A 20,491-nucleotide genomic window follows, 5' to 3' on the forward strand; every position below is an offset into this window, starting at 1 on the left:
CACCATTGTTTAGATTTTTTTTATTTTAGGTCGGTTTAGTCTTCCATGTGCAAATTGACATGTCATCCACAATGCCAGTGTCAACAAGGCGCCAGTAGATGGCAATGTTAGACAAGTTTAGCCCGTTCTTGGTCATTACAGGAGTTGTTCCAGAGACTACCGGAGAATTATATTTCTGAATAGCATTTAGTTTCAATATTGCCATAATTCTGTTAAATATTTTCTACATCTCAAACCTTAATTATACATTAATAATACCTTTGTGGTATTTGTTCAACAAACGTTATTTTAATGATATGTAGGCTACATTATATTTTTGCCAAACATCCATAAACACGTCATAAATCATCCAAACATTACTAAATGAAGAGATATGTTGTCTTTGCTAAACAGTAATCTGTTCAAGACCATAGGCCCCGGAAAAATTACAGTTTATCACCGCGAGACCTGTATAAATCAAGTGGGAGGTGATGTCAACCAAACACATAACGAAACGGTTGCCATTTAATATTTAATCCCGAGCGCAGGGATTGGGGCTTCCGTATACGGTGTTTTTTCCTGGATGCTGCGAAAGCAGGATTAGGGAGGGCTGAATGGTGCTGCAGCACGCCCCATATAACACTAAGTATAGTGACTAGTTTGGACAGATATACATTCGCCGGTAACCGATTGCTGCTGCTTTCACTGCTACAGGCTTGTAAAAGTATACTGTTTGTCGTTGATAATCCTCCGAGATGGAGCGCTGGAAAGGCAGGGTAGCTCTCGTGACAGGAGCCTCGGTCGGGATTGGAGCGGCTGTTGCACGGGCACTTGTCCAACAAGGCATGAAGGTTGTCGGATGTGCCAGGAACGTGGACAAGATAGAGGTAAGATCATATTAAACTATGCTAAGTGACTAAACTACACTGTACAGTAATACTTGGCAACCAACATTAGCTTGTTCTTAGGGTTGATGGAAGTACACCGCAGATCAATTTGGGATTGTTGGAGAGCTAGCTGTCTTGCTAGCCACCACCTCTAGGCTGCAAGATTACCAGCTAGCTTCCTAGCTAATAAAAACAGTGATTACATCGATGCTCTTCATGCAGATCCCAGTAGGTAGTGTAGGTATATATCCGACCCATGATTCAAAGTGACGAAATAAGGATAAAAGTTTAACGTTTACATTACACCATGAGCTCTCCCAACAAGTACATTTGTATGTAAAATAAATCTTTGTATAAAATATATATTTCCAGGAATCTGTTATAACCCATTCATGCTTTTGTGTACTGGGCTTTTGCACATAGTGCTACATTATCAAATAAACAAACAGGCTTATTTGTCAACATGACATAGTCACGCACATTTCTTGAATATATACACATAAGATCTGAAAACTGTGGGCCGGCTATTTGTATTATAGTCTTATCTTGATTGTGCAATTGATTTAGCCCTCCCCCCATTTGCTAATCACATGGCCTCCTGTCAATCGTTAACCTCTAGATTTTAGCCCCTGTCCTTGACTTTTGCAAGACTTCACAACAACTTAGCCTTCAGAATCAATCAGCAATTACAATATGTCAAACTGGTCCCAGGTTTACTGCAGAGGGCCCAGCTAGCCTCAATTTACAAATAATAGTTTGTCTGCTGAGTAGATCATTACTATTTTCTTTGTCGTAAGGTTAGACTTTTAATATAGAACGGGGAATTTTCTCATTGAAAAGAATGCCCATCATTGGAGTCATGTGTTCACAGAATATATTTCATAAGTAGGCTGTGTACTTGGATGTACTTTTATAAACTCCGCTTTTTATACCAAGCTTTGATTTATACACACGCAAACTTGTTTTGGACAAACATTTGGCCAGCCAAGAGGAAAGATGTTAGATTGTGAGGTTGAAGGAAAAACCTGGCTTTCAACGCCCCCTCTCTGAGACTGCATCAGTTGTAAGAGGCCTTTGAGAGTTGTCTGGGTTAAAACAGAGGGGACAAGGCTGGCATTGTAGCCCCTTGCCATGCTCACTGAGGACTGCAGTAGCAGGGCCAAACCGGGAATACCGAACGTGGGGGTTCGCAAGTGTCCATCACCATGCAATTGTTCTCAACTTCCCCTTGCTGCTCTTTCACAGGAAAAAAGGATGCTTACTCGTAGCCTACCATGTACATATCCCAAAAGTATTGTGCTCCGTGATGACAGACAAGACATGAAATAGGATAACTTCCATGAATGAAACCATATTGTATGTCATGCTGTAATGTCAAGCAATTTCCTGTATAATAGGAGCTTGAATGAGCTGGAGAGGGAACTTGACAGAAGTGCCTCAAAAAGGAGGGGCAAAATAGGGCCGGCAGTGAGAGACTTGTATAGTCGCCCTGGGCTGCCTGCAGGAATTAAAGAAGGGAGGGAGAGAGAGAGAGGGAGGGGATGAATTGAAATGGAATGGCAACTTCCAAGAAACCCCAACCAGAAAGCTAGCCAGATTCCAACAAACACTTGTAAAATGTTTGGGGGGGGAAAAAAAACCTAGCCTCTTATTTCAAAACCTACAGTAACTAGTGTACCTATACATTTCACATTGAGCATTTGTATTTGTATCCAAAGCAACATACTGTACATAGCTACCACAGATAGGACCAGTTCTACAACTATATTATTGTCGCGCTTAGTTTAGCATAGCATACTATATCCCCCTGTGCTTATTTTGATTCTGTTTCCGGTAGAACAGGTAAAGCATAGTCACCTTGTTCCAGGTGCCCTAACTGTGATTCAATGGCTTACATGGAACATCTGTAACACCTGAACTATCTTGGTGATTAGGCTAGCAATTCATTCAAGTAATTAAAATAAAACATTCGGCAACACAGAGAGTGTAACACAATCATAAACAAGTTCAGTGACTGAGTCAGATAAATTACTACAATGCCTTTACCTCAGCTGGCCGAAGCCACTACCTGCTTTTATTGTTTTGTACACAGGCGTAACCCCGAGTGTGTCAGGCTGCATTGTATAACTGTATGGAGGTGGCTGTATGGTTGGCTTTTCAACAGTGTTTCTGTCGGGAGGAGGGGCACTCCAGGGAGAAGGAGGAGAGTGTCTGTCATTTTATCTATGAGTGGCTGTACTTTGGGCTCAGCCAGTTCTCAGAAAATGTCGGTGGTGCATGGCATGAAGCAGGTCCCGCCCCAAGGATCACTGTGTCATCTTTGGATCTGGTGCGAAAAAGGGGAGGGGCGAGGTGGGGAATGGAAAGACGGGTCCCAGTTTGTTTCCCCTCCTCCTCCTACCCCCCCCCCCCCCCCCCCCCCCCCCAAAAAAAAAAGAAAAGAAAATTAACATAGACGATCAAACTATTTGCACCGTCATTCCTTTCGAAAATGACCCGTAACAATGCCCCCGATCCCAGCCTTAATACAGTTAATAGTTAAGGTTAGATGATAGCAGTAGTTCATTATCAGATTGGCCTGCTTCAGCCCCCTTCAGTAATGTTTCCCAGTGTTGTGAGAAGTTTTCCCGGGGGAAAACTTGCTGAGACGAGAGAAGGAGGGAGTGGTGTTTATTGACTCCATAGGTTGTGGAGACATCAGAAGTCGAAAGCCGACCGATGGTGTTAATGGGTAGCAATCTACCAGCTTTTCCTTGTGGAACACTGTCTATAATTCACCCTGGAAGAATGCATTTGACCCGACGGCCAACTTTTATTTAGCTTTTTACAACACCGCAGAGCCCCATAAATCAGGCCATACTTTTTTTTCGATTCCCTTTTGTGATCGTGTCAGTCTGTCAGCAGAGCTTTCGGGCCGGAGCGTGGTCCGGATCATCATTGGTCCTGAGCTAATGCTCGACTTAGCCATCGAGAGCCATGTTCGACAGGATTGTTGAGTCATTGCTTGTCCAGTTGGGTAGGGATTGGCTGGCCTACATTTGAGATTATACAATCGCATTATGTCCCCCCCCAAAAAATCCATTGACGGCCTCAGAAAAAGTTAATCCATTTACCATTTTGGTCGGGAGTTATCCGAAAAAGTGATGTCACCTTACACAAAGAGATGCACCGGAATCATCGGTGACGGACAAAGTGTCGTTTCTTTGTCTGCGTTTCGAAATAGACACAGCAATGCAGATGCCCTACAATGCCTCATGCCAACGGGAATATTAGGATTCTTCACAGGCTTAAGAGTTAAATGTGCGCCCTGGGGGGTGTCAAAACTGTACTCCATCATGACCAGGCTGACACCAAAGAGAGAGTCCTCCTGTTTTGCTCAGCCTTCATGCGGTGGTAAACGTGCGCCCGGCGGATTGGGAATTCGAGTCCCAACCTCGCGGGCCGGTTCATTGTGTCTGTGAGAGACTGTCACTGTGGTGCCACTGGAGTGACGTGCCACCCCCCCCCCCACCCCCACCCCCCCCCCTCCTGCCTTTTTGAGGGGTTCTGGGCCGCCGGCCAGCGCGCTGCTCTCGCCCAGCGAGTCGTTTTCACCCGGCAAGACTTTGAAGTGGGTCAGGGCGGCGCGGGGTGACCACTCTTTTGTATTCCACCTTTCTTAGTCTGTCTCGCTCCCCTTTGCGTATCTTCTCCTTCCACTCTTTTGTATTCCACCTTTCTTAGTCTGTCTCGCTCCCCTTTGCGTATCTTCTCCTTCCACTCTTTTGTATTCCACCTTTCTTAGTCTGTCTCGCTCCCCTTTGCGTATCTTCTCCTTCCACTCTTTTGTATTCCACCTTTCTTAGTCTGCCTCGCTCCCCTTTGCGTATCTTCTCCTTCCACTCTTTTGTATTCCACCTTTCTTAGTCTGTCTCGCTCCCCTTTGCGTATCTTCTCCTTCCACTCTTTCGTATTCTCTCTCTTTCTCTGTCTCTCTTTCTCTCTGTCTTTTCTCCAGTCAGTGTGTTTGCGTTCACCCAGGGGGAAAGGTAATGAAACCATGAAAAAGGTGCTGGCTCTGCTTGTGACCGACCTGCACTGCAGGTATTCCATGTGATGAGTCAATCCTGTCCCAGGCTCATCTGCTCATTACTTATTCATCGACTCTCGTCTGACCCCCCCGGCGCTTTTCCACTGACTTGATTTTCCATTTTGGCCCCTAAGCTGATAAATCACTGCGTCCGTCACCACTTTCCCATATGGAAACTGTTGCTGTGTCAGAGACAATCTCCCATGGCGCTTACTAAGCCTCTCTCTCACGCCTTTCACTGTTTTCGGATTGAGTTACCACTCAGCCAAGGTAACCATTATTTGCTCAGTAATACAAATCCTTGTGTTGCTGAGCAGGTTTTTTGTTGTTGTTGTTTTTTTTTTTACATCCCACGCCCCTTCACTGAAACCCTGACAATAGCTGGATCAATGACAAGAGACAACCTGCAGTGGTGCATTATGACACCTCTCCCCCCCCCCCCCCCCCCCCCCCCCAGCCAGGTCCACGTCTAGCTGACCTTCCATAATTACAGCCGCGTGGGCGTGGCTGCGGCTGCAGCGGGCTGCCCGCTCTCCCCCCCCCCCCCCCACCGGGATCGCAGAGGTCTCGCACGGCAACAACACTCCTGATTGGTCCCGACAGCTGGCTGACCCCTGAGAGCCCTCCCCCCTGTTCTCCCCCCACTCTGGGCTGTCTGTGCCGTGCTAGTCACCTGGAGATGCAGCAAGGGGGGGGGGGGGGGGAGAGAGAGGAGGGGGGATAAGGAGAGACTTTCCGTCTCGTCTCAGCGGGAGGGCTTGTCCGTGTTCACGCTGCGGAGCCGTCTCTGCCGTCACTGCCTGGCTGGCTTTGTCTCTCTCTCTCTCTGCGCGGCTTGTCCGTCTCACCCCTCGGGGTGCGATGTCCGTGTCCTGTCTTTTATGGCTTGGGCTGACAGTGTATTTATCTATCCTTTCGGAAAACGCTCTCCTTAGGCAGTTCATATGGAAAGGGGAGAGGAAAAACACACACACAGGGTTAGAAGAAGCACCCTCGTTCTGCGGAGGCTGTAATCACATGGATGCCTGTGGTCCAGATAGCTGTGCGTCGGACAGACTGAATTAGGCCAGGCTGGATCGCAAACACAAAGACAGGCTTGGTTCACCGAGTTCTCCGTTTCAGGAAGAGGAGGGGGATATGGATGAGGAATAGAAATATAGGCCCTCTAATTGGATTGGTCGGTATAACCGAGGCTAAATCGATGCATTGCATTTTAATGCTAAACGCTTCGAGGCTTTCTACCTCCACTGTTGGCAGCTGTGAGCATTGAGTAGAACAGTGGCGTTGAAAAGGCTTCAGAGAATATTCTTTCGTCTCCCGTCTGTAAGGGAGACCACAGTGTTTCTCGTCGTCCCTGACTAACAATCCGCAATTCAGGGACTTTCTCCACCTAGATGTTCCTCCACCTAAATGTCATTCAAAGGTTCCCTGCAATCAACCCCAGCTTTATTATTCAGTTCTCACTCAGATGTGTGGCATTCCCAGGGGCAGGGCTGCATGAGGCCCATAACCACTCCCGCTCAGCTCTCTGCTTGTCTTGCGTGTTAGCACCAAACACGTGGCATGCTGCACTCCTGCCTGCAGGCAGCTGTGCCTCAGAGAGGATGGAGCCGTGGGACTCCTGCGTAGCGTGCAGGATCCAAGAGCCCACTGTTACCTCACACGCTGGTGGTGGTGGTGGAGCATGTTTAAACACGCAAAGGGCCACCGGGGTGCACCGCGACCTTTCCGCGACCCGCCTCTCGAGTCGGTGTTCCGCGGACGCTGAAGTGAGAAGGACGGTGTCAGCGCGGTGTCGCGTTTGGTTTGTTTGCCGGGCGGACGCGGCCGCTGCCGGGTATCTCTCGCCCGCTCTGGCCAGCGAGGCCCCCCTCCCAAGGCTCCTGGTGACAGGCCCAGTGAGAGTGCTTGTCCCCGGGGGCCCCAGAGGCCCGGCGTGACAGCGGGAGGTGCAGGATGCATGCTTGACACACTTCGAGCCAGCGTCAGCTGCTGATATAACCTGTCACGTGACGCTGAGGAGACGTGGGGGGGGGGATGGTCCTCTTCACCTCCCCTCACCGACCAGGCCCGACGCAACCCTCAACACGTCTCGTCACCAGGAGATAGACCCCGCGCCCGAGGAGAACGTCAGGGCAGACCTTTGGATTTGGGGGCAACGTTTCTTTTATTGCCCCAATCTTCCTCTCTAATATATAATCTGCCATATAATCGTAATAGCCTCTTTGTCTTCGAAGGTGCCCTGCCCTCTCTTATCACAGGTCAAGCTCTCTTCCTGTCCCCATTCCCGCTTTGTCTCCGTAGCTCAACAGAGATGCGGCCTCGCCGGATGACCCGGTGTTGCGCAACACCTGGCTCCCGCCGCACCGTCCTCCCGGGGTCACGGCAGGGTCATCGTCGCTGCCAGGCTTTCATGGCAAACATCAGTGGGCTTTCACTTGTCATCAGACGGGACGTTTTGACAGTCGGCGCCGCGTTTTGTGTCCAACGTCTCTCAATCGCCGGTCGACGTGGGCCTCTCGGTTCGTGTCCCGGTTTTTGTCGACTCTAGACGTCGAGCGCGTGCGCTTGTCAGAAGGCTGGGTGTGTCAAAGCGGGGGTTGGTTTGAGGGGGTCTTTCTAACAGACAGTGCTGTGTGGAGGAACCAGCAACTATCTAATGGGTAGGTAGGTATATAGGGCACTAAAGACCTGTTCCCAACTTAACCTTTGGACCGTTCTCGATGGAAAGTGTGTTCCCGTAGTTCTCGTTTCCTGGGCCGAGCTTCCTCCTTCGCTATACATCCTTTTATACAGCCTCCAATCTGCCTTGACCTCAGCCTGCCCATACACAATCTGATAGCGATGTTCACTGTCTATTTGACCCAGAGTTGTACCTGTAATCTTTTTTTTCGTGTTCACGCAAGTGGAATATTACATGAGCCGAAAGCTGGCCCAGATGAAATGTGCATTTTTGGAAAAACGTCTCAGCTACATCTCCTAAACCTGAAACATATTGAGACTATTGCGCTGCGGAGAGGGGGATCTTGTTCCAGTTGGACTTCCTCCGCTGTTACCGCACCCCTCTCATTCAAACATCAGTGTTTCCCCTACCATTATATTAGGGGGATTTTATTTTATTTTATATATAGCGCCAGATTACAAAATAAGTAATTTAAGGTTACCTTTCCTGTAAAACAGGTCTATAGCTTGCCCTTTTATTAAACAAACTAAATGGCCTTATGTTATTTACCTTATTTACACGACGGCATGTCATTTCTGTCTCATGCTCGCCCCCCCACCCCCCGCCCGCCGCCGCCCTCCCCCCCTCCCAAAGCTGTAAACCTAGGGGAAACACTGAACACACACACTCGCACACGCGCTTGCGAGCCCTTGCTACGCTCATTCTTATCCTCTGTCTTTTTCGTTTCAAATTGGCACTTTCCTCATCTCCTTGAATCCTTCCTTCCCCTCCGTCACCATCCCTTTTTTTGAGCACGACACCGCGGCCTCAGTCATTTAGGATGAAAATCCAGTGTGACGGGCCCGATTGCATCGTGCGTTACAGGTGCTCAGAAGAGGATGGGACAGGAAGGAGTGGGCTCGCGACTGAAATAGATTGCGCTCATGGCAAGGCCGTTCAGTCTGAACTCCTTGTCAACGTGCGCGCGACGGCTTGTCTCCGACAAATGAGCTGTGAGGCACACGAGCCCCCGATGCCTGTGGTGTCTCGTAGCTCTTTCCTGTTAACCTGAGACCAATCTCATTCCGGAACACTCCCTCGCTCATAGCTGCATCCATCTGGCCTCTTGGCTCCCTGCTCACAAACATCCCAGACGTCTTAACACGGCCATAGGACTTGACCTATTCCAGGGGCAAATCTCCATTTTAACACCCCAGTAAGAACCGTGGCAACGGTTCACTGAGTCCTGTTTGAATGCCTAGATGAATATCGTGAATGTGGCGCAGGAGGACAGAGGTAGGCAGTAATGCCTCCTATATAGCTGACCTTACATAAGAGCCCGCTGCAGGGGTTATAGAGACCATGTGTGTGCGTGCCTGCCCGCATGTTTCCGCCCTCGTGTGTGGCATGTCGGTTTGCACACAGGACAATGATCTATAGCAAACTGCTTTTTTTTTTTTTTTTTGCTATACTGTAGGTCACTAACTGGTGCTCGTAGCTAGGCAGCCTGTTTCTGCATCGCTGAGTCCCACTGAGGTTGATTCCACCTGCAGAACGTCGTTCCTCTCTCTCTCTGTGTCTCTCTCTCTCTCTCTCTCTCTCTCTCTCTCTCTCTCTCTCTCTCTCTGTGTCTCTCTCTCTCTCTCTCTCTCTCTCTCTGTGTCTCTCTCTCTCTCTCTCTCTCTCTCTCTCTCTCTCTCTCTGTGTCTCTCTCTCTCTCTCTCTCTCTCTCTCTCTCTCTCTCTCTCTCTCTCTCTCTCTCTCTCTCTCTCTCTCTCTCTCCCTGCCCTTACATGTCAGGCCGTACTTATGTAAACTCTGAGAATGTAGCCTGTGGCCTTGAGATGCAGACCTATTTGTGTGCCCCCGTCTGAGAGATGGGCTTAGAACTGGTCTCATACCTGCTCAAGAGGGAATAGACGTCATGTGTTTTCTGAGTGATGACACGTCCAAGACCCCAGTGACACCGGGGTACGGTTTCAGAGAGGACCCACACTGCTAACTCCGGAGGTCAATCTCAATGTCAGTTTTCGTGCGTGGGAGACGGCAATGGATCCTTGTTGACATTTACAGATGCCTTTTTCCGGATGTTGCTGTTTGGTTGTAGCATAAAAATCAAAACTGGATTGCATGGGCTTCATTTTTATGCTATGACCATGACAAAGAAGCACTAGGCCAATATTAAAGTTGAATCTAGTTCCGACGTGAGGCTATTTTGTAATGTCATGTTTGTTTAGGGGCTAGGTAAGGGCCTGTGTTTTGTTGTGGATGTTTGTGTGGAGCATGGGCAGCCTAAGCAGCTTTAGGTGCATTGTGTCCGTGCCACAGCATTCCCCCAGTGCCAGGACTGCAGCATTGGCCAGTCTATGACCTCACGCACGCAGCCTCTGCCAGCCCCCACACACACGCAGCAAGACTCCCTGTTCCTGGCTCCTGGTCTCAGCCAGTCTCAGCCAGCTCCGTTGCGGCTCGACTCCCAGAGCAATAGTCCACTCTTGGTTCATTCCCTCGCTCTCACAAAGGGCCCGGGCCCGGCCTCCCATTCACACCGGGCCTTTTCTCTGGCCGAGGCTGGGCTTTCTCTTGCTCTGTTTGGCAATACCGACCCATGGCGCCCCTGCCCGCCCCGGTGTCTGCTCCCAGCATGGTGCCCTGAGGGCTTGGCATGGATGGACGCTGGGGGAGGAAGCGGGCAAGTCTTGGATGCTGGACCAGCGACCCTCCTTGAGACTTGCGCTCCTCTTGCACTTGAACCATTGCACTGGAAATGAAGCATATTAACTGAGAGTTTTTTTGTTTTTTGTGTGTGTGTTTTTTTTTTTTTTGACCCTGATAAAACGACGAGTCAGTGCTTAAACAAGGTTACAAATCACAGAATTACTAATCCCGAATTTTCACTTCACGTAATGCTCTTCTCTGTAGATAATCCAGATTAAACGGTGTTGGGTTAATTCAGTTCAAACCTCTCCGGTTCTGCTGCAGTAGGCGAATTGTAGTACATGGTAGTGAGCCATTCGATTGGTAAGAGAGTGTGTCTCCGTGTGTGTGTGTGTGTGCATGTTTGTTCATGCGCAAAGACACCAGCCCGACTCGGCGGCCCCGTCCTCAGCGGCGCCAATCACCCTCGTCCCAAATTCGTCCCAAGTGACACCACCTGGAGTGACACCACCACCCCCCCTCCCCGTGCTGAGCCATCATGTGACGGGCACAGCTGGTCGGCGTGTGGGTGATCTGTGTCGAGTCACAGCAGAGCCCCGGTCCCGGAGACCCCGGCTGACCTGGATGTGGTTCAGCCTGCTGCAGGATGGAACCCTCCGGGCTTCAGCAGAGGAGCGAGGCCCTTTGGGGGGGGGGGGGGGGGGGGGGTCAAAGGTCACACACCGATAATCAAGGCGTGATGCGAGGTCGTGACTGTTATTTCCTAAACTTTCATAGTTCACGTCAGACATGATGTATTGTGATTGAGGCTCGTCGGGCAAGGAAGTCTGCCTGACACCAGCATTGCTTGTTATGGCCTAATGCTGTACTTCACTGTTAGAACAGTGCTGGCTTTGCTTGTGTCTGCGGTGAATGTAAAAATAGAAACTGTAATGTGTTTTTTATGATTTAAACAACATTACAAATGGTTGCAAATGGAGTGCCAAGAAAGGGCAGGTCTGCACTAGCCATCCATCCTATTATGGGCTGTTTCCATTATTGATTTGCAGCCGCATCTCTTTTCAGCTAGATCTATCCGTGAATGGGAAGGGCCAGTTTGTTTTCCCCCTCCTAACTTGTAAAATCACCTTGATCCTGGACTGTTCTGTGACACACTTCCATTGAAGGCAGACTCATTTACCCTCCATGCCAAATGAAAAGGCTTTGCCTGTGTTCGTTTTTTTACTAACCAGGTGTGAACCTTTTCCTGTGAAAAAAACAGATTGCAGTCATTCTCGGAAGACTCAAAGTTCAAGTCGCGAGTCGTTGCGAAGTTGCCGGTTGCGACGTCTTTAAAAAGACGTGCGTTAAACGTGCCCCGAACTGAGGAGAACCCAAGAATCCCAGCTGGCACCTGGAACACCCACCTCAGTTTACGACAGGACCCTTCCTCAACCAGACCTCCAGACAAACAAGTGTTTTTGTTGTGTTCCTCAGACAAACCAGGGTGTTTTTGTTGTGTTCCTCAGACAAACCAGGGTGTTTTTGTTGTGTTCCTCAGACAAACCAGGGTGTTTTTGTTGTGTTCCTCAGACAAACCAGGGTGTTTTTGTTGTGTTCCTCAGACAAACCAGGGTGTTTTTGCTGTGTTCCTCAGACAAACAAGTGTGTTTTTCCTCAGACAAACGTGTGTTTTTCCTGTCTTCCTCTGGGTGTGCAGAAGCTAGCAGCGGAGTGCCAGAGTGCGGGCTACAGCGGCACGCTCATCCCCTACAAGTGCGACCTGTCCAACGAGGAGGAGATCCTGTCCATGTTCTCGGCCATCAAGACGCTGCACCTGGGCGTGGACGTGTGCATCAACAACGCGGGCCTGGCTCACGACGAGCCCCTGCTCAGCGGCAAGACCGACGGCTGGAGGAACATGATCGATGTGAGCTTGCGACGCGCGCGCACACAATGTCAATGTTGTCCTTTTTTCGCGGGTACCGTACGCCCTCTCTCTTTCACTCACACACACACAGTAACGTCAATGTTGTCCTTTTTAGTGGCAACCATTCTCTCACACACACACACACAGTGGAGCTGTTTCATTGGCCGTGAGACGAGGCTTGGTACGGTGCACAGAGGCCCACTCTAGGCATCCCGGATTTGGCCCCTTCCATTGTTTAATGTCCCTTTTAACAGTTTGATTCATTGCTTTTGACCCATTCGAGACCACGCCTCCCCCCCCCCCCCCCCCGCGCTCCAAAAAAACATCCCTCGCTAGCTGGAACATGTCTAACGCCTCTCCATCTGTTGCCATGGAGGCCAATATGAATGTGTTCGCGGGTGTATTTTTAGCCTGAGTAATCTGCACACTGACCTTGTTCAGTTCCCCACCTCCACCTAGCCGCCGTTAGGCTTTAACCTGCCGCCTTTGAAAGTCACTGTGGGAGAGGTGAGAAGGTAGATAGAGGAGATTGTCAGACTCTCCTGTTGACACTGCTCTCGTTCGTTCTTTAGCCTCGTCATTCACACTCTATCACAAGAACAGGCAAAATAGCTGTTCCTCGTTCATTGGGAACAGACGCGGAATGTGGTCGTCCGGCGAGGCTCCATATTGAACTCTCCCGTTCGCCGTTATCTGCGCGTCATCGAATGCCGGCGGTGCTGATCTGTGCTCCTCGTCCCCCTCTCCAGGTGAACGTCCTAGCCCTGTCCATCTGCACGCGCGAGGCCTACCAGTCGATGAAGGAGAGGAACGTCGACGACGGGCACATCATCAACATTAATAGGTATCGAGATCAGAAACACCGTGATACCCGGTCTAGAGCGGAAGGCGGGTTTCGAATACCGGCGATACCGTGGACGTATCGCAGTTTTAGTTTTATATCCTTCTCCCATGCAATGACTTTATCTCTCTCTCTCTCTCCCTCCCTCTCTCTGTCTACCTTAGTATGGGTGGACACAGGATGGTACCAAGTGCGGACGAGCACTTCTACTGTGCCACCAAGTATGCTGTGACGGCTCTAACCGAGGGACTACGGCAAGAGCTACGAGAAGCAAAGACCCACATCAGAGCCACTGTCAGTGCCAATTCTTGTGTGTGCATGTGTGCCGTGTGGGCGTATCGCGTGGGGGGGTGTGTGTGTGTGTGTGTTTGTGTAAACAAAGATAACTAACTCGTTTCCGTCGGAACTCCTTTTTTTCGCAGAGTATATCTCCCGGAATAGTGGAGACTGAGTTTGCATTCCGGCACCACAACAGCGACCCGGAGAAGGCGGCAGCAGTGTACGAGAGTATAAAAGTACGTTTGACGCAGGGGCCCCGGCACCAGCTGATTTTTCTCTCCCCTAAACACGAATGCTTACGAGTTGACAATCGGTGACGGTTCCTTCTCCGCCGCCCCCCCTCTCCCTCTCTCTCTCCACAGTGTTTAAAAGCAGAAGACATAGCCAGCGCGGTCACGTACGTCCTCAGCGCGTCTCCTCATGTGCAGGCGAGTCATGCTCCCAGTCCCCTCTGTCAACATTTGCCTCTCCGAGTCAACACGTAATTCGGGAGCCAAGCTTATTGTTACAATGGCACCCGGTCAATAGGATTGGAACCAAAAACCTGATGAGTTTTAGGACCATGCGCAGAACCTCTGTTTGTTAAACCTCTCTCCCCCCCCCCTTTGTGTGCGTTGCAGATCGGCGATGTGCAGATGAGGCCGGTGGAACAGGTGTCTTAGCAACGGAGCAAGAAGCAGTCGGTGGTGCACACAGAAGCAGCAGAAACGGTGTCTCCCTAGCGACCCCTGCTGGGCAACAAGAAGAAAAACGACAACTAGAGTTGGACTGGCTGTGGAGGAATGTGGATGAGGGGGATCTGTGTACAGATCTGTGTGCGTGTGCGTGTGTGTGTGGGGGGGGGGGATTCCCAGGTGTGACGAAAGGGGGAGGGAGGGCACTTCTTAACCACTACTCAATTACTACTGAGTGCTGCAACATGATCTTTGGTGTACTTGCTCAGCCTTGTTCAAACGATGCAACTGCAAACCAGGAGAGGGGGGGGGGGGGGAGTTACTCCTGTACCTTGCGGTCATCTACACGACCGTCACCTCAGAGGGAAGAGGACGCCATCATTTACTTGTCTTTTCTTTTCTTTGGTAGGTCATATTACATATCTGTTTGTAATGAGAGAACACTGTTGTTCATAAATTCTTTATTTTAAATATATATAAACGTATTTTAACGATGATTACATAGGTGGGATGTGGTTTAATACACTGTACCCTGACTAATAGATAATGCTCAATCCATTCTACCATCTGTACTTAAGTTTTAACACTTTGGGTTGGCATGGGTCAGGTTTACGAAATGTTTTTTCAAATCCCACATCAACCACCAATTCAGTAAGTATAAGGGGACAGCCACAAGCACGATTCTGTAATCCCTTCCCTGCCAAGCAAATGTATTCCCCCCACTCCATAAAAATATCCTTTGTGATTTTAAACGGCTTTGTACTTTAGAAAGGGTATGAATCCAACACTCGCATCCTGTGTAGAGGTGACTAACTCTTGAGTGCACTTGTATACTCTCCCCAAGTGTGTACTTACATGATAAAGTAGATATTTCTCAATAAATGAATACGAATTGCCTCTGTGTCATTCTTAGTGACCTCCCCTGATGTTCTGGGTCTTGAGTGGTACACTTGTTTGGTGTTGTTCACCTTATCACGCTTCTGTGATGACACAAACGAAACACACCCATTGGACTTTGAACAACTCGGTTTCTTTAATCTTCGTTACCACTTTGCGACACCATGATATTTTGCTTGTCATCCTTCCCAGTAAAAAAAAAAAAAAACGTGTAAAAATGCTGCCCTTTTTTACTGACAATAATTGTGTAATCGTCGTGTGATTTACAGAAAGCTGTTGGTCAGATTACGGTATAAAATAAGCGTGGCGTCAAGTGCCTGCGACCAAAGAGTGATTTAACCGCAACTTAACCCATGGTACCAAAATTAATGTATCCAGCCGACCAAGGTACAACGTCGCGGTAACGTTGCCCACGGGTCTAAAAATAACGTAACCAGCCGACCAAGGTACAACGTCGCGGCAACGTTGTCCATGGGACCAACTGGCAACATTCCCTTTATGACGTTGCTACGACGTTGCCACGACGTTGCCAGAAGGTAACGTCGCGGGTTACCAACTGAGCACTTACTGGCAGCGTTGCCGCAACGTCATGTGTTAGCTGGGCCGCAGTGTAGATTGTTGTGTATTGGTCAAAACAGACTTTGATCTCGCCAACAGCCCAAGTTCGGTGACAGAATTTGCTCCACGATACACACATGCCAAGTTACAGTTGGATCATATGAAAACCAGCTACTGTATAACCACACAGGAGAATAAAAAGTAAAACATGAATAACAAGGAGTCAGGTGGCAGAGCGGTTAGGGAAGCGGGCTTGTAATCAGAAGGTTGCTGGTTCGATCCCCGGCTCTGCCAGATGACGTTGTGTCCTTGGGTAAGGCACTTCACCCTACTTGCCTCGGGGAGAATGTCCTTGTACTTACTGTAAGTCGCTCTGGATAAGAGCGTCTGCTAAATGACTAAATGTAACATGTTTTCATGTTTACAGCACACAAAGTATGGTGTATTCATAACTGTTTCTCTCTCGAATTTAGTTAGTTTTTGCTTCGTTCAACCTTTCAAACTGGTGTGTCAGTACTGTGGTTTGTATTAAAATTATAAATACATACTGTAGAAGCATGCCAAAACTTAAAAGAATAAAAAACAAAACAATAGAAAAGTTATCCACGAGGTGGTGCTCTATAGACATGAGATGAATCACCAGAAAGAACAAAAGCGATAAGTCTGCTCCCAGTTATTGACTGCAGTCGATTCTGCCTATTCGAAAAGTATTGTCCGCTATCTTCTGATGTGAAATAAACACACCAAAATCCATGACAGTTCAACATGAACACATTTCTATGTCTACCTACTGCTCCTCAGCCCCCCCCCCCCCCACACACACACACACAATGAAATAATAGACAATAGACACAGATCCAATATTATAAGTATTTTATTCTAATAATTTGTTTAGATATAATTTCAAAGAAATCCAAGTCCAACATGGACTATAATCCATCAGAATCAGTGAACTGGCAGCAGACTTAGCAGTGGAGCCATCAATTGGCCAAGAACAGTGGTGATGGGAATATATACAACTCAGGGGTTAGAGCGAAAGGCTGCAGATCAGGAGGTCAAAGGTTCAAATCTCCCCCACTGTAAGTCACTTTGGATAAAAGCATCTGCAAAATGAATATATTTTAAGAAGAGAATTCAACCGGAAGGCCATTTCCACAGTGCCCATGAGGACACCTAGACCATAATCTGTTGCCATGGCAGTGAGTGTCAAGTGTGTCATGGTCCCAGGCACAGAGGCCTGTAAGCTGCCAGCTGAGGGGCTGTCAGAGATTAGTCTGGATGGAAGGCTTCTCGGGGAGAGGGATAATGGAACTCATGATGGCTACGTTTGGGTATGTCTCCCCTGCGCTCTCCAGGTAGTGAGGCACATCCGACTTCTCGTGGAGCGCAAAGGGCGTTATTGAACTTTTCAATCTCTGGGGTGGGGAAAGACAAGCGCATCGTCAGACAGCTGGTGTTCTCTCAGTAAATGAATCATTTATCTCATGTTAATGTTTAAATGTTCGATCTGAGTTTATGGAAATAAAGAGATGAGACATTGAAAGAGTAGCAGACACGGAGGCCGTGGACTATTTTACCTGCATGAAGGAGCCCGGAAGGACCCACAGAGTGTGAATAGCTCCAAGAGGAATCCAGATGATAGACGCCATGGCAATGACCCAGCCAATCCCCTGAGCCCATGGTGGGTACACGTAGCCCTCATAGCGGGCAGGTTTAAACTGGATGATGGAGAAAATCAGGATCACCTGTTGAAAACCAAGAGGATTCAAGGGGGTTTTAAGCAGGCCATGTCACCTTTTGCTAGTTGCTAGTCAAATGTTGATAGGATGACTCACCGTAACCAGAAGAGGAGAAACCACTGTCCAGCACACTTTGAAGAAGATGTTGGGTTTATTTCCAGTCATCTCCTCTAAATTGTCGGAAAGTCTCTTCACCCCTTAAAGAATACACAATAACCGTGTTTTTTTCTCCGCCTCCAAATTCCTTTGGGTCATACATTTCCATGGGGACACATGGCAGCTCTTACCATATATCCAGCAGGTAGCCACGACCTCGAAAAAGGCGAGGAACATGATGGACACTATGGCTGTGTAGTGGTCCATCAGCTGGAAGACATAGATCCCCACCTGCACAGACAGACCCTTCAGCATGTAGATGGATGCAGCTATGGTAATGATAAGGTGCCGTACACAGTGGTTGGTTATGTGTACCTGCATGACATGAGGGATCCCCAGGAGGAAGGCAGTAAAGCAGACCACTAGAACCAGCATCTCCTTCTGCCTGAGGTATTTCATCAGGGACTGGCCAAAACCATCCATCAGACTGGTCACCATGACCTCCACCATGGCAAACTGGCAAATAACCACAACATCCCTCTTGAATTAAGACTTTTGATGAGGATGTTTTGTACATGTGACTTATTCTGCAGGACAGGTTACGTCTTTTACAAATCTGAACGCGAAAGGTCATTAAGTTCGAGTGAGTTCCACACCTGGCTGTCCAACCCAAGGCACAACAGCATGAAGAAAAACAGGCTAGCCCAGAGCGGAGCCACTGGCATCGTCAGAAAGGCTTGTGGGTAAACCACAAACACCAGCCCTGGTCCTAGAAGCCCGAACATGGACAAGGTAAAAACAAAAAGCACTGTTAAGTCAAAGGTCTTCAGAGTCATCTGAGATTTTGAATCTGTGACTAACTCACCATCCACGGCCAATTCGCTGACTGGTACGTTCTGTAGAAAAGACATGTAGCCAAAGGCTGAGAAAATAACAAAGCCTGCAAGTATGCTGGTCAGCGAGTTGGTAATGGCTATAGCTAGGGTATCTCTGTGGTGAGAGAGCACAGTGTTACTAACGTCAAAGTAGCTTCGTCACACATCAAAATCACGGCAAGAAGGATCATTGCGGAAGTGATTTGTAGTGGCTTACTTTAAGATATTGTTGTTGAAGGAGTTGTAGCTAGACATGGCCATGAGAGAGCCGAAGCCTATTCCTATGGAGTTGAAGATCTGGGCAGCAGCGTTAACCCACACCTGAAACACAACAACAACTTTCCATACTACCAATGTATATGGGATATCACCGCTTACCATACCTCTTACAGCTCAACAGTTACTTCATCTAACTCCTCATCACACAACGACACGTCTACGTCCTTAACTGCTTCATCACTCTTGCCCCTTCACCCACATATACTCTACACTTCCAATTGTTGCCTCTCCCTCCCTCCATCCACTTCTCTGTCCATTCTTTTGTGGCCTATTACTTCCTGTTTTACCTCCACAGACTTCAGCTTTTCCCACTCAGGCACGATGAAGAAGAGGATGCCATCCATTGCTCCAGGAAGCTGGACGTTGTTTATTAACAGAGCCACCAGGATAACATATGGAAAAAGTGCTGTGAAGTACACCACCTGGACACACACACACACACACACATACCCACACAGATGTGTTCTAGATATTTATATACTACACAAATGAGTGTGAGGCTCTTCTCTTGGCAATTCTCTTTCTCTCCTTACCTTGCCAGTTGACTTGACCCCCTTGAAGATGCAGAGGTAGATGAGGATCCAGGACAGGAGAAGGAGAAGGAAGAGTTCCCATCTCATTGTCCCCGTCTCCTCCACCCCCCCGGTCAGCTGCAGCATCCTGTAGCTACAGCGAAGCACAAGGTCTCTGGTTAATCCTCAGGGCCCTTTCGACACACACAGGGAGCGTGAAGCTCTTTTCAGTCTTCTCCAAATTAGAAACAATCAAGATCGTGAAGCTGCTTCTCTGGTTCCACACAATCTTGTTCTAATTCAAATTTAGTTATCATGTTATGGACCTTGAACCTGGAAAAAAAGGGTCACCATTGGACCGTGAGTGACTTTACAATCATTTTTGTTGTCAAGAGAATGGCATGAGGCAAATGTGATGTCATGATTGATTTGAAAAAAACACAGAACAGCATTTAGAAAGCATTTTGGATCTGCTGACTCTGACTGACCTCATATAAAGACAATCCTACCAACCGTTCCCAGAATTCGAATTCATTATAATGAATCATGCAAGTATGCAGTGTCCTGTCTTCCTGCAAATAATTAACAGCAGAGTTGATCCTGCATTCCAGGAGATCCAGTCTCTGCCCTCTATGTCCTCTTGATTGAAGCATCTCTATTCTTCCTACCACAACTAGCCAGGTTCCCATTCTGTGTCTGAAGTTATTTTATATTTGTCCATAATGTTGGACAGTGATGATATCCAGGCGGGCCTCAGTGAGACCTACTTGAAAAACTGCTGGCTGGCAGTGGAAGATTGTGAGCTAGAGTTGGACGCTTGGTCAGTACAGTTGTCCAAGTTCCAGGTGTTGTTGCAGTTCTGCCAGGGTAGTGGGCTCTGGAAGGAACTGAAGAGGTAGTACAGGGCCCAGGTGATGATGATGTTGTAGTATGTACACATGATGAAGGAGATGGCAACCGTCGCCAGGCCCACTCCTGAAGGTAAACAACACCATGTACTATAACTTCTCTTTACAGTACAGAGGTGATGTAAATTCTTTGTGACTACCAGCCATGTACCTTTGAACAACGGGCAGACTTTAGCCATGGCTTGAACAGGCCCTCTCCTCATGTACTGTCCCACAGTCAACTCAATGTAGAGCAGAGGAATCCCTAGAAGCACCAGCATCAGCAGGTAAGGGACCAGGAACGCACCTTACAGCAAAGATCACAAACAAGGTCACTAATGAACATCTACAGGAAAGGTTACACAAATCGAGATACAAACTATTTGTCTGTGGGCCACCGCCGTAACATTTCACAGAGAAAACGTGTGAGTTATCCCACAGACAGTGTCCCAAGTCACCTCACGTAAAAGAGAACTAAGCTTTAAGGACGTTTCCAACACACTCAGCTACCACCACTCACACGTGGAGCTCATTCCGTTTTACGATCAACAGGTGTGTGAGGGGACTGTAAACTGGAAATTGAACTTGTTCTTCCAAAAACGGCGCACAAAATGTTCACAGATAAAACACGAAGCAACACAAGATATGGTACCCATATACTGAACACATAATTCTCTTTAACATGTTTTT

At 48.3% G+C, this 20,491-nt stretch overlaps 2 protein-coding genes across 2 annotated transcripts; one reads left to right on the plus strand and one right to left on the minus strand.

The window, feature by feature from the left end:
• The first annotated feature begins 555 nt into the window (after positions 1–555).
• On the plus strand, positions 556–14,114 carry dhrs11a (dehydrogenase/reductase 11a). Its single transcript, XM_067257226.1, has 7 exons — positions 556–866; positions 11,955–12,164; positions 12,914–13,008; positions 13,170–13,299; positions 13,428–13,520; positions 13,647–13,712; positions 13,905–14,114. Exons 1-7 carry the CDS (start codon positions 735–737, stop codon positions 13,944–13,946), a joined length of 768 nt encoding a protein of 255 aa, XP_067113327.1. The 5' UTR covers positions 556–734; the 3' UTR covers positions 13,947–14,114.
• A 2,157-nt stretch (positions 14,115–16,271) lies between these two features.
• On the minus strand, positions 16,272–20,334 carry si:ch211-283g2.1 (sodium- and chloride-dependent GABA transporter ine). Its single transcript, XM_067257690.1, has 13 exons — positions 20,322–20,334; positions 19,974–20,108; positions 19,682–19,889; positions 18,936–19,068; positions 18,690–18,824; positions 18,341–18,444; positions 18,114–18,238; positions 17,905–18,017; positions 17,624–17,764; positions 17,440–17,539; positions 17,249–17,349; positions 16,991–17,158; positions 16,272–16,828 (listed from the first exon to the last, which is right to left on the minus strand). Exons 1-13 carry the CDS (start codon positions 20,332–20,334, stop codon positions 16,676–16,678), a joined length of 1,629 nt encoding a protein of 542 aa, XP_067113791.1. The 3' UTR covers positions 16,272–16,675.
• Positions 20,335–20,491: the final 157 nt, after the last annotated feature.

The sequence above is a fragment of the Osmerus mordax genome, chromosome 19, assembly GCF_038355195.1.
Source record: "Osmerus mordax isolate fOsmMor3 chromosome 19, fOsmMor3.pri, whole genome shotgun sequence".
Taxonomy (NCBI): Eukaryota; Metazoa; Chordata; class Actinopteri; order Osmeriformes; family Osmeridae; genus Osmerus; species Osmerus mordax.

Coding starts and splice junctions, on each gene's coding strand:
- si:ch211-283g2.1 (XM_067257690.1), bottom strand. Junction 19,069..19,681: donor GCCAGCCAGCAGTTTTTCAA/GTAGGTCTCACT, acceptor GCTTCGCTGTAG/CTACAGGATGCTGCAGCTGA. Junction 17,159..17,248: donor TTTCTCCTCTTCTGGTTACG/GTGAGTCATCCT, acceptor GGTTTTCAACAG/GTGATCCTGATTTTCTCCAT.
- dhrs11a (XM_067257226.1), top strand. CDS start 735: ATGGAGCGCTGGAAAGGCAGGGTAGCTCTCGTGACAGGAGCCTCGGTC. Junction 867..11,954: donor GGAACGTGGACAAGATAGAG/GTAAGATCATAT, acceptor CTGGGTGTGCAG/AAGCTAGCAGCGGAGTGCCA. Junction 13,009..13,169: donor CACATCATCAACATTAATAG/GTATCGAGATCA, acceptor TGTCTACCTTAG/TATGGGTGGACACAGGATGG.